Raw genomic sequence first — 12,796 nt, 5'->3', positions numbered from 1 at the left:
AAGAAAATAATGGAAAGCAAGTAGAAAGGGTATATAAAAAAATCCCATACTTTCTATCTAAAGAAAAATCTTCCAGCAAAATGACTAAAATATTGAACATTTGTAAATATTTTCACTCCCCAGGCTCCAAATGTGTCTTTCTCCATACAAGACTGAGTTGATTTTAAAACATTTTATTCCCTGCCCACCCACTGAGATGATGTATATCCTCAGGGAACTTTTTGAAAGAGGGAGAATTACATGATGTATTATGAGAAAGTCCCTTTTGTTATATCACTGCTGAAGTTAAATAGATGTGGACCTCAGCAATGTCCAAGGTCCTCAAAAGAGCTTTGAGCTTAAGGAAGAATATGGTGTAAGAACACTTGATAACAAATACACCTGTGCTTTAAAAACACACACATACACACACAGAAAGGCAGAATAACCTCAAGCACAGAACAACAAAATACCATGTAGGAAAAAAGTGTATAAAAAGAATCTGAAAGCAAAATCTGACACAAAATAAGCCAAATGATGCTTATGGCCCTGTAACCATGTGCAAAGCAAGTTTTATTTCATAGATCACAAACTGTTGTCTTCGTTGGTACTGCTCCGGCGGGAAGGTAAATGGCGTTTCCGTGCACTGCTCTAGTTCACCAGAAGCAGCTTAGTCATGCTAGCCACATGACCCGGAAGCTGTCTGTGGACAAACGCCAGCTCCCTTGGCCTGTAAAGCGAGATGAGCACCGCAACCCCAGAGTCGGCCGTGACTGGACCTAACGGTCAGGGGTACCTTTACCTTAATAGGTTGCTAATACTACTGGCAAACAATTCAAATCTAGGCTAATTTCAAAGTCTGACTCAATCGTCAAACAAACCAGTTTAATATCTCCTTTTTGATTGTTTGTAGAGTTGGGATCTAATAATTATGTTTGCCTATACATCATCTTCTCTGTAAGAAACATTGGAAAGGGAAATTCTGGAAAAATATGGAGACAGAATAAAATTGCAGAGTTTTGAAAAATTGAAAAACAGAGTGCGAGATTGGCTCCATTATTACCAAATAATGGAGGCATACAACTTGGGACAAAAAAGTTGGTTTCCAGGTGGAGAAATCAAAATTGGAAACAGAATTGTTAGATCCCAAAATTAAGAATTTGTCAAGAATGTATAACTTGCTGTTGACATGGAACACTCAGGATGAAACGGTGAAATCTGCTATGATTAAATGGGCACAAGATGTTGGACATAACATAATGATGGCTGACTGGGAAGTTATGGACCACAGGTATGAAATTTACGGCATGTAATGCCCTAAGAGAAAACTTAATGAAAATGATTTATAGGTGGTACATGACACCAGTCAAGCTTGCAAAAATTTACCATTTGCCCGATAATAAATGTTGGAAATGTAATGGGATTGAAGGTTCCTTCTTTCACCTTTGGTGGACATGCCCAAGGATTAAGACATTCTGGGAGATGATTTATAATGAAAAGAAAAAGGTATTTAAATATACCTTCCTGAAGAAACCAGAGGCCTTTCTCCTGGGCATGGTCGGCAAAGGACAGAACTTTCTTTATGTATGCAACAACAGCAGCAAGAATACTCATCGCGAAGTATTGGAAGACACAAGATTTACCCACCCGGGAAGAATGGCAGATGAAGTTGATGGACTACATGGAATTGGCAGAAATGACTGGCAGAATCTGAGACCAGGGAGAAGAGTCGGTGGAAGAAGAAAAAAAAAACTGGAAAAACTGGAAAAACTTTAAAGACTATTTACGGAAATATTGTAAAATTAATGAATGCTAGGAAAATGTTGGAATGAAGTTATATGGCTTTAGTAGAAATGTTATAAGGAATTAAGGATAGATAGATTATCAATGTATTAAAGGGAAAAAATAAGGTTAGAATATGTTAAGATAAATTACAGGACAGAAAACAGAGGAAGATGGAAAGGAATTGCTGAAACAGTTAATCAAAGTGGAATGCAAAAAGGGAGGTGTGAGGAGGTTGCTGAAACAAGTGAATGAGAGACAAGATACTGAAAGTATTGGATGTGTTTTAAATTGTGTTTGTTGTGTTTTGTTAATTTAATATTTTAGTGTTAGTGTTATGTAGTGTTTTTGTTTTTGTATTGTATTGTTTAACTTTTTTTCTTTGTAGTTTTTAAAATGTCAATAAATATTATTTTATATAAAAAAAAGAAACATTGGAAAGGAAAGAAAACATTTCTGCTAAATTTGAGTTCTTATGGTCCCTGCAGTGAAAAATTAGACATGCTCCATAGCCTCCAATATTTCACATGTGAAAACGAACACATAATGAACACATAAAAAGCAAAAATTGGTGCAAAATAGGGGTAATAAATTTCTAAGAATTGTTAGCAGAAAAGAGAAACAATTGGTTCGTGAATAGGGGGAGCCAAACTGGGATTTTAGCTGCTGAATTGCAGTTCCTATTTTGTTTGTTTTTTGTTTTATTAAATATAAGGATAAGACTATAACATTAATTATTAATATAAATAAATTAAATATAACTAGAACTTAATGGGAGTACAAAAGTGTTAATGTACTTAACACTTAAGTGCATTACAAACAATAGCAACAAGCATAGAATGAATCACTGCTGAATAGAAAAATATTAGGCACAAAATAAACAATACATAATAAAAGTGAGAATAATGAGTATGGATGCATATTATCATGAAACTTAACGCTTCAGTAGTTGATAAATCCAGTGTTCAACAAATGTGTATAGATAAGTTTTGGGGTTCATTAAATTTATAGTTTACTTTTCTCTTCAAAGAATCCTGAGGTGATTTACAACAAAGAGTAAAAATACAATAATAAGAAATACATAAACATGTGAAAAATATAGTCAGAATACAAACATCCATTTGCTAGTGCTGCCCAAATCCCCACTGTCTAAGGCAGTAGTCAACATTTTCAGACACCTTTAACCCAACCATACACCTAGGGACCAATTTCTTAATTATTTGCTATATATTTGTAGAGTGGTAGATCAGTCCATGACCCAGGAGTCCTGAGCCACCATTTGAAGACTGATGGTATACACTTATTTCTTCCATATTTTTATAATGGGCAGGTTGGCTCATTAAGGCATTTGTTCACACTTTATTAAACCAATCAAAAATAGAATGTGGTGTAATTCTTTTTTTTTTCCAATTTGGGGAGTGCCCTTTGATTCTTCAGTAAGCATCAGAAACAGGATTTTTTTTCCAAGAAAGAATGTCGTCTACTGCCCTTTAACTGCTGGACATGAGTAATTTTAATGACAATAGACTGGCTGTTTAATGTCAGAGCAATCAAAAAATTTACTGGTCCCACTTCTGTGCCTTTTACAGTGGTCTGACACACATAAATCAAGCAGCTGAAAGCTTCCCTGTCATTTTATTTCCAGTGCCAAGAAAACATCACCTTCATTTCTGTACATCAGTTTTGTTACAGAAGGTACAGAAGTAGACATAGTAAATAAAATGGAATGGAATGGAATAAAATGGCAACATTAAGGATGGTCTTGTTGGGTTTAAGGACATGATTAAAATGAATATTTGGGACCAGTTATATACAAAATCTTGGTCTATGTGCACACACGACAGCTTTGTAGCATTTACTGTGGGGAAAGATTATCTGGCATCTACCCCCCCCCCAACACTAGACCCTTGCCCCATAGGGAGGGGAGGAAAAGTGCGATTAATGTCTGTATGGCACAGGGAGAGAATCACAACAGCCTGATCCCAATACATCTTGCACTCACCCGGTTATCTCCTCCTATCGTGATGATCTGCACAGCTAAGAAGCTGAAGCTAACTTGTACCTGCAGGTGGAAACATGCAAGGGTAGGTAAGTGTAGAGGGCTCAGGTAGCCAATGCATTTTAAAGGGAAACCTAAAATGTACACCTGTATATAATATAATAATAATAATAATAATTTATTATTTGTACCCCGCCCATCTGGCTGGGTTTCCCCAGCCACTCTGGGCGGCTTCCAACAAAGATGAAAAATACACTAAAATGTCACATATTAAAAACTTCCCTGAACAGGGCTGCCTTCAGATGTCTTCTGAATGTCAGGTAGTTGTTTATCGCTTTGACATCTGATGGGAGGGCGTTCCACAGGGCGGGCGCCACTACCGAGAAGGCCCTCTGCCTGGTTCCCTGTAACTTGGCCTCTCGCAGTGAGGGAACCGCCAGAAGGCCCTCGGAGCTGGACCTCAGTATCCGGGCAGAACGATGGGGGAGGAGACGCTCCTTCAGATATACTGGACCGAGGCCGTTTAGGGCTTTAAAGGTCAGCACCAACCCTTTGAATTGTGCTCGGAAACGTACTGGGAGCCAATGTAGGTCGCTCCCAGTCACCAGTCTAGCTGCCGCATTCTGGATTAGTTGTAGTTTCCGAGTCACCTTCAAAGGTAGCCCCACGTAGAGCGCATTGCAGTAGTCCAAACGGGAGATAACCAGAGCATGCACCACTCTGGCGAGACAGTCTGCAGGCTGATAGGGTCTCAGCCTACGTACCAGATGGAGCTGGTAAACAGCTGCCCTGGATACAGATTTGACCTGTGCCTCCATGGACAGTCCAAAATGACTCCCAGGCTGCGCACCTGGTCCTTCAGGGGCACAGTTACCCCATTCAGGACCAGGGAATCCTCCACACCTGCCCACCTCCTGTCCCCCCAAAACAGTATTTCTGTCTTGTCAGGATTCAACCTCAATCTGCTAGCCGCCATCCATCCTCCAACCGCCTCCAGACACTCACACAGGACCTTCACCACCTTCACTGGTTCTGATTTAAAAGAGAGGTAGAGCTGGGTATCATCCGCATACTGATGAACACCCAGCCAAAACCTCCTGATGATCTCTCCCAGTGGCTGCATGTAAATGTTGAAAAGCATGGGGGAGAGGACAGAACCCTGAGGCACCCCACAAGTGAGAGCCCAGGGGTCTGAACACTCATCCCCCACCACCACTTATGGTCCTTCCATAGAACTAGGAAACAGCTCTCACCTTTGTCCCTAGCCCGCCGGAGATCATCAACCAGTGCGACCAAGGCAGTTTCAGTCCCATGATGAGGCCTAAATCCCGACTGGAAGGGATCCAAATGGTCCGCTTCTTCCAGGCGTGCCTGGAGTTGTTCAGCGACCACTCGCTCAATCACCTTGCCCAAGAATGGAAGATTTGAGACTGGGCGATAATTGGCCATCGTGGCCGCATCTAAAGATGTTTTTTTAAGAAGCGGTTTAATAACCGCCTCTTTCAGTGGGTCTGGGAAGGCTCCCTCACGGAGGGAAACATTCACCACCCCACGAAGCCCATCGCCCAGTCCTTCCCGGCTAGCTTTTATAAGCCAGGATGGGCAAGGATCCAGGAGGTTGGCTTCACTCGTCCAAGCAGCCTGTCCACATCCTTGGAGGTAACAGATTGGAATTGATCCCACACAACTTGACTAGACAGGACTCTAGCACTCTCCCGCCCTGGCCCTGCTCCCACGGTGGAGTCTACTTCTTCCCGAATCCAAGCGATTTTATCTGCAAAAAACTTTGCAAAATCATTGCAGGAGATCATGTGGCCCGTACTGGGCCCCGATGTCGCAGGTGGTTTTGCTAAATTGTGAACCACCTGAAAAAGTCTTCTGCTGCTGTTTTCTGCAGATGCAATAGAGGCGGCGAAGAAAGTCTTCTTCGCCGTCGCTATCGCCACTTGGTAGGCTCGACGTTGAGCTCTAACCTGTGTCCGGTCAGATTCGGAATGAGTTATCCGCCACCGGCGCTCTAGCCGTCTCAACGATTGTTTCATTGTCCTCAGATCCGTGGAAAACCACGGGGCTGTCCGGGCTCCATGCAACTGTGTGTGTGTGTGTGTGTGTGTGTGTGTGTGTGTGTGTGTGTCCTTCATAACTGATGCAATAACAATATTTTATTCTTCAGATATTTACCAACACAGAAAATGCTTTCATATCATCTTGTCTTGCATAAGCAGTGAGCACAGCTCTCCTACAGGTTAAGGTCCCTTCCAACTCTACAATTCTATGAAATAATATGTGTTTTCGGAAGGGGAGAGTTGCACAATAGTTTATACTTTAGCAATTTAAACCAGAAAGTTATATGGAACTCCCTGCCTATTGATATTAGGCAGGTGCCATCGTTATACTGTTTTCGGACCCTGTCAAAAACTGTTTCGTTTAGGCAAGCCGACCCATATATTTAAAAACATTTGTTTTTAAAAATGTTTTTATTTTATCTATATTTTGATATTATTTTGTCTCCTGTTTTTAAAAGTCTTATTTTATTGCTATTTTGTAATGAATATTTTATGGAAACAGCTTAGAGATTTATTATTATTATTAAACAGTATACAAGGCCTGTGATATAAATAAGTAAGGATGTACCCCTCCCACTTCCCCAGTCAAGAAAGATCTGAAAGCTGAGCCTCAAAAAAGAACCATGAACTGCATTAAAGCAAATAGTAGTAGAATAATATTTTTTAAAAAAAACACAAACTGAGAAATTTCACTGGTTTGTCATTCAGTTTGTGCCTAGGGTTTGCCTGGGACTCCTGTGGTAATGAAATAGCATATTATGTAATAGTAGGAGGGGATTTTTAGTTTGGGGAGAATTCCTAACTAATTAAGAAATCCTGTACAATGCACAAAGCAAGCTGTTAGACTACATTGAAATGGCAAAACTGACCAGAAAGCTCAGGAACCAAGAACACAAAAACTTCAAGAAAGAATGGGAAAATTTTATTTAGGAGACCACTGTAAGCAGATGAAAACATTACCAGGATCTTAATCTCACTTGTAATGTAACAAACACTATGGACAATATGGACAGATACAAAATATAGATTATAAAATAATATGAAGTTTAAAATGTTGACAATAGGACCCATGGAGAGGATGGGGGGCGGGAAGTCTCGAGTTTCAGAGAAATCTCTTTATACGGATATGTAGTTGGTATTGTTATAAATTTATATTTGTAAAATCAAATAAAAACTATTGCAAAGGGGAAAAAAACAAAAACAAATCCCACATAATGCTAGAATTACACTATTGGGGATGGGTAATAATATGAAGCCACCAAGGCTTCTTGGGCCTCCAGAGACCAATTGAAAATGTGGTATTTTAGGAAGGAGTGCAAACCTGACTAGAGCAGCTAACTGCTCTGAGAAGAGAGCCATGAGGGCCTGCTCTGGGGTTCAAGTTCATTTCATTTCATTTATACCCCACCTTCCTATATTACAACACACAAGGCGGTTTACACGCTGAAGAAACAATCTGCAACAAAGAACAAGCTGATCCAATACAAAAAAGTCCTAAGAGAAACCATGGTCAGGGCAGGTCTTACCTTGACTGGGAGTTTCGCCAGCACCACCAGGGCTCGCCAAGGCATCAAAACCTGGATAGCAAGGCAAGGCCAAAGAGAGCAGAGATCAGGAGGAGGAGGAGGCGGCCTAACTGCATTTCCACATACAGGGATTTATGAGAGAAAACGGTGAACAACGTCTACAAGGGGCTTAAGGACTTACTCTTGCCATTTTTATCAGTAACCATGGGGGGGGGGCATAATTTTGCCAGAGGGCCAACTTTGAGAAGGCTAAGAGAAACTTAAGGCCTCAGTCCCCAAATAAAATATTTAATCAAAGGTGGCCACTTAAAACTGCACGATCAAGAACAAGCACACAGAATTGCATAAAATGTACATGTGCTAGGTACAGGTGCAAATTTTCAAAGGATTGCTGTAATTTAAATAAGAAATGCAATATACCTCATTGTGTTATTTTTCTCGAAAATAAGGTGCTGGAATGCAACATGAACTCTGGTTATAATGGTAATGGCAGCCCACCTGAGAGGTGCTGGAGCTGAGTTCCAGTGATTTTCGGCTGAAAAAAGCCCTGCATCTCACCATGATAGGAGAAGACTGATCAGGTTCTCTGTGTGCCTGATCAGCCTGCTGCTCAGGTGCCATAATTGTGGATTGCCAGCTTCAAGGCACCTGCTATCTTTTCTTAGGGTTCCTCATCTCTGTATTTGGATCAGGCTATCCTTCAAATAGAGGGCTGTCCTTTGCAAAGTAGGTTGTGACTTATTAAGACTATTTATAAGCTGCATTTCAAAGCAAAAGTCTCAAGGTGATTTCCAACAATATAATAACTGTGTGTGTTGTGAACCACCCTGTGATCATCGTATTAAGGGTAGAATACAAATTTAATAAATAAAACATTATACAGTAGATTTAAACACACACACACACACACACACCAATAACAAAATGGGGTGGTGAGACAAACAGTATATGCTTTTGCTAGCCTGAGGTAATTGGAGGAAAGGAAATAAATAAATAAACTGCAATTCTTTAAAGAACCTCAATTTTATTTTATTTTGGTCAGAACAGGTTGCACCTACATTACAGGATCTACTCTGCAGTATACTGCCTAATCTTATATTAAATTTTTACACTTTATATCTGTTGTCTCCACTGTTTGTAAAGCTAACAGCAGAATCCTTAAGAATTAAAAATATTTAATTGATTTTCATATGGTTGCCATCCAACCTGGGCCCTTATGATGAAAGGTGGGTAATAAATCTAAAAATTATGGGTTCTGCTCAAAAGTATGCTCACTTGAGTTTTAATGAACCTTACTTCCACAAGTACAAATATACAGGACTGCAGACTTAGTTATGCCTTTTCTTTTTCTTGTTAGTCCAATTGCATGTTTCATAAAGGATGAGACTGCAGCTATACCTATATTTCTCCCATAATCAAATATTTTGCCATTATAAAATAAGAGTCTCTTTGCTTCTGACTGCAAAGCTTAGTTACTTAGGAATAATTTACAGTAACACCAAAATATGTGGAATGTACATCCATGTAAATATGCTTAGGATTAGTAAACTTGGTAATCATAGAATTGTAGAGTTGGAAGGGGTCCCAAGGGTCATTTAGTCCAACCCCCTGCAATGCAGGAATAATGTTTACTTGCAAACATACAACTTGAGTAGATATTACAGAGGTGCAGAAGCAAGTACTCAGCAGTACCAGATTACAGTAATTAGAATGGTATACAGAATGCTACCCTAATTCATTATTTCTGTATTGATGGATATTTGTAGTTACTCTTTATCAAGAAAGATCCATGTAGGTAAGTGCTGGAGCATGTTGGGATGCATGTGACCTAGGAAATCTTTATAGGCCATGACATTCAGCTGCATGGTGTAGAGACCTGGGAAACATACACAAACCAACAAGAGTGGTAAAATTGAGCTATCAATACATACCAGGACAATATTTTCAACTTTGGATTTGATGTGGAGTTGAGCATCCAGCAGGATAACGTCATGTGTCCCTAATAAATTGGTGATGCTTTCTGAAAAAGAGACAAGACTGGATAAATAAATGGCCTGCAGACATGTGGCAGACTCTGTCTTTTACAGAAGCCCCTAGAAGAGGGGAGGAGATCCTTGCCACAATCTTTAAGCTGGGCTTGAACTTTCATAAAACTTTTCTCGAGCAGAATGGAACGTGGGAAGTCTATAGAAGACTGTAATTTTTTTTAAAAAAAATGTGCTTGAATAAAATTAAGCCAAGTTGCCAAATTCCTGCTTAGAAACTTTGGTAATTAAGCAGTATAAAAATACATTACATTTTTATAATGCATAAATGTACATGGGTCTGGGTCACAAAATTTTGCATTCTAGCAGCATGTGTCTACTCAGAAGCAGTCCCAAGTTCAATAGGGCATACTCCCAGATAAATGAATATAGATAGGATTGCAGTTTTAGCTGCCAAAAATGATAGCAAGGAATATGAATGTTAAGGTGAGGCTGGGCACAGAACCAGGACCAGAGGCTTTGGCAATTGGCTAAAAGTTGTGCTAAAATAAGATAGCTCACTTTCTGCCTTGGGGAGGGGGGGAGTCCTCTAAAAGACCATACGAGATATGTTATCTAAGTATTTTTTGTATTATGCTCATGGGGGGGGGGGAATCAAATTGCACCACCAGGGCCACGTGAGGTTGATAATTGTTGGCACTGTAGCATGCCAACAGGGGATTTCCTTCCATTAGCAGCTACAAAGGAGTGATTTTCCTCAGGACAGAAGCAGGTTACATTCACCTTCCATGCCTGCTGCAATCCTATCAGTGCCCATCTGTTTTCATTAAAAACAACCACCCATACACCTTTAATGCAAAAATGCATAATATGACAATACATTTCTTTTAAAAAACACTACTTTCTCAGTTTTTATATTGGGCTACTACATTTGTAGAAATGTGAGGAAAGGTGACCACATAAGCTGGAAGTCTACTTTTGTTTGACCTACTGACTATTGTGTAGTTGGTACTATCATGTCTGCATTATCAGGAGTTTCTAAACTTTCTGGAGTCACCATCAGTGTGTGTTAAATAGTAAAATCAGAGACGTACATAGGCTCCCTTGTGCCCTTGGCAAGGAGCTGTATCGGCACCCACACACATTGTCCCTTGCTACCTTGGCAATTGCCAGCTCTCTCCATCTTTCTTCACAATTTTTGTGGGGGCCAACCTAACCAACCTCTACGTAGGCACCTGAGGAAAATACACTGACTGCTGAAAAATGTAATTCTGTTGTAGCTCGTGGCAATTTTTGTTTCTAAAAGGTGAAAGATTTATATGATCTGGAGAGAAACCAGAGTATCCAATTTTTGCTTTTAAAGGCAGTGCTAACCATTACCAGTCAAAGGGAGTTGATACACTGGGCCGTTAATTAAACTCTCAGGCCTTGTGAAGCTTGTCAGCTACTGCTTATTAAACTGCAGCACAAGAGTTTCTGTTCAGGCAAGATTGAGATTTCAAAGTACAGTAGCTCTTGTGGGCCTTTTAGGCCTTCTAGATTCTTACTGTTTGATCATCTATAAATGGAAGCAGTTGGAGGGAAAGTGCTAGATGACAGGCTACAAGGCCCAGCTCTATTATAATTTTTGGTGTCCCAACTTATTTTATTTTTAAGGTGCAGCTCCAACCCTCATGAGTGTAGAAAAATTGGTGCTAACCAAGTACACCTAAGGCATCTGAAGTCATATTTCTGAAAATTACAAGTTTAAAGCACCTCTGGTTGCTCCCCCTTTCCCTCCATCACCATAAAACATTATCAAAACTAACATCTCAGTCCCAAAACCAGAATTAGAGCTCAAATCTCTGGCCTAGAATTTAATCTGTAAACGGAGAGACATTGAGGAAATGGAGGCAAGTTTTCCACAAAAGCACCCCACTATCAAAAATGACATCCAGAATCAAGGTGACCATAAAGGTCTCTTGGCCTTTCCTTGCATGACAAACCTTTTACGTACCATGCAGTTCTGCAGGAATCTCCTTGAAAGAGGCAGCCATCTTCTGGATCCTGCTCGAGCAGAAGCCTGGCCTTCTGCAAAAGCATCAGAATGAACACTTGTTTCCGTCAAGTTTAAGCAGGTTACTAGCAAGGCAGCAGCTGCCGTGCTTCCTACCTCCTCCTCTTCACCTCAGGGTGCCTCTTCCTGTCTCCCACCCACCTCAAAACATACTGAATAAGAAAACAGGCAGCAGGCAAAAGTAAAAAAAGCAAATTAGTTGAGCACAGCACTGAGTACCAGGGTGAGCTTTTGCTTGTTCTATAATGTATCCAAGGAGCAAACAGCATTGTGTGAAACTGGCCCAGCTGAACAAAAGTCCTGCAGAACTTGGGCAATAAGCACTAAAGATTATTCTCTAGTTTTAAGAGCCTGAGGGCAAACTGAAGGCTGCCACTATTTACTGTTGGACCAGCAAAAACAGTGAGCCAACAAACTGATTAGACAAATTCATTATATGTAAGTGCATCTATATCACAAAAGGGAAAACAGTGGCCCTCCAGTTGTTCAATTTAGTATCTTACTATTCCTAGCTGCTGGCCTTGGTTGTTGAGAATTCATTAATATATAGTGGGCAACAGGTTTCCAATCCCTGATCATAGCTGTCAATTTACAGATTTGAAAATAAGGGACCAGCAGCCAAAATAAGGGACCTGCAGCCTCACCTGTTCCAGGCACTCCAGTCTTCCTGTCCTCCTGCAGTCTGGTCAAACTCATGCTGGGTAGCTTCGAGAACACTGTCCAGCCAACTTTGTAACCAGAGGTTCAACTGAATAGAATCTGAATCACATGCACCACAAGGCCTATGCAGCCTCAGCTTAAGATGGCTCGCCGGCCTGGCTTTGCACTGCAAAGTTTGCAGCAGCATGTGCAACAAAATGGCGTCCAGCATTCAAAAAACCCCTCAGCTTGCATTAACTAGCCACACACAAGGCATGCAAGCTCCACCCCCCAGTCGTTCTTAGACTTCTTATTGGGTGAGCAACACAGCCAAGCAACACAGTTGGAGCCTCCCTCCTCCCTGGCCGGCAGGGAGGGAGGGAGAGGAGCTGCTTCCTTTGAAATTTAAGGGACATAATTTAAGGAACATTTAAGGGACATCCATCAATTAGGGACAGCAGTGGGACATGGTGCTGGAATAAGGGACTGTCCCTTCAAATAAGGGACACTTGACAGCTATGTCCCTGATCAATAGTAATGACTAACTGAACCTGCAACAAAATGTGTTATCAACTTCTAGGTGTAGTACTCCTCTTTGTGTTCAAAAAAATGCAGTGAACCACATGCTTCTTGAGGATGTTTTACATTAGAAGGAATTCAGGCAGGGCCCTCATTTTTCCTTTGCAACACTAAATGTTGTTTCTACTAAGCATGCTCAACCCACTGGGCTAGTTTTTAGTCTCCTGGTTACTGTTATTTTAAAT

General features: G+C 40.6%; 1 protein-coding gene across 2 annotated transcripts in view; it reads right to left on the bottom strand.

The window, feature by feature from the left end:
- CARMIL2 (capping protein regulator and myosin 1 linker 2) overlaps positions 1 to 11,636 on the bottom strand; it is a 68,895-nt gene extending 57,259 nt beyond the window's left edge. The window contains exons 1-4 of one of the 2 annotated variants that reach the window (XM_081871781.1): positions 11,334 to 11,636; positions 9,284 to 9,372; positions 7,353 to 7,403; positions 3,764 to 3,823 (exon numbers count right to left, since the gene is read on the bottom strand). In XM_081871781.1, coding sequence (XP_081727907.1) covers positions 3,764 to 3,823; positions 7,353 to 7,403; positions 9,284 to 9,372; positions 11,334 to 11,373 — 240 coding nt within the window. In that variant the 5' untranslated portion in view covers positions 11,374 to 11,636. Of the gene's footprint in view, positions 1 to 3,763; positions 3,824 to 7,147; positions 7,237 to 7,352; positions 7,404 to 9,283; positions 9,373 to 11,333 lie in introns of those variants that run through there. The other variant, XM_081871782.1, reaches the window with a different exon arrangement.
- Between the last annotated feature and the right edge of the window lie 1,160 nt (positions 11,637 to 12,796).

The sequence above is a fragment of the Podarcis erhardii genome, assembly GCF_964252035.2.
Source record: "Podarcis erhardii genome assembly, chromosome: 7".
In the NCBI taxonomy this organism is placed as follows: Eukaryota; Metazoa; Chordata; class Lepidosauria; order Squamata; family Lacertidae; genus Podarcis; species Podarcis erhardii.
This window is presented reverse-complemented; position numbering and strand designations above follow the sequence as displayed.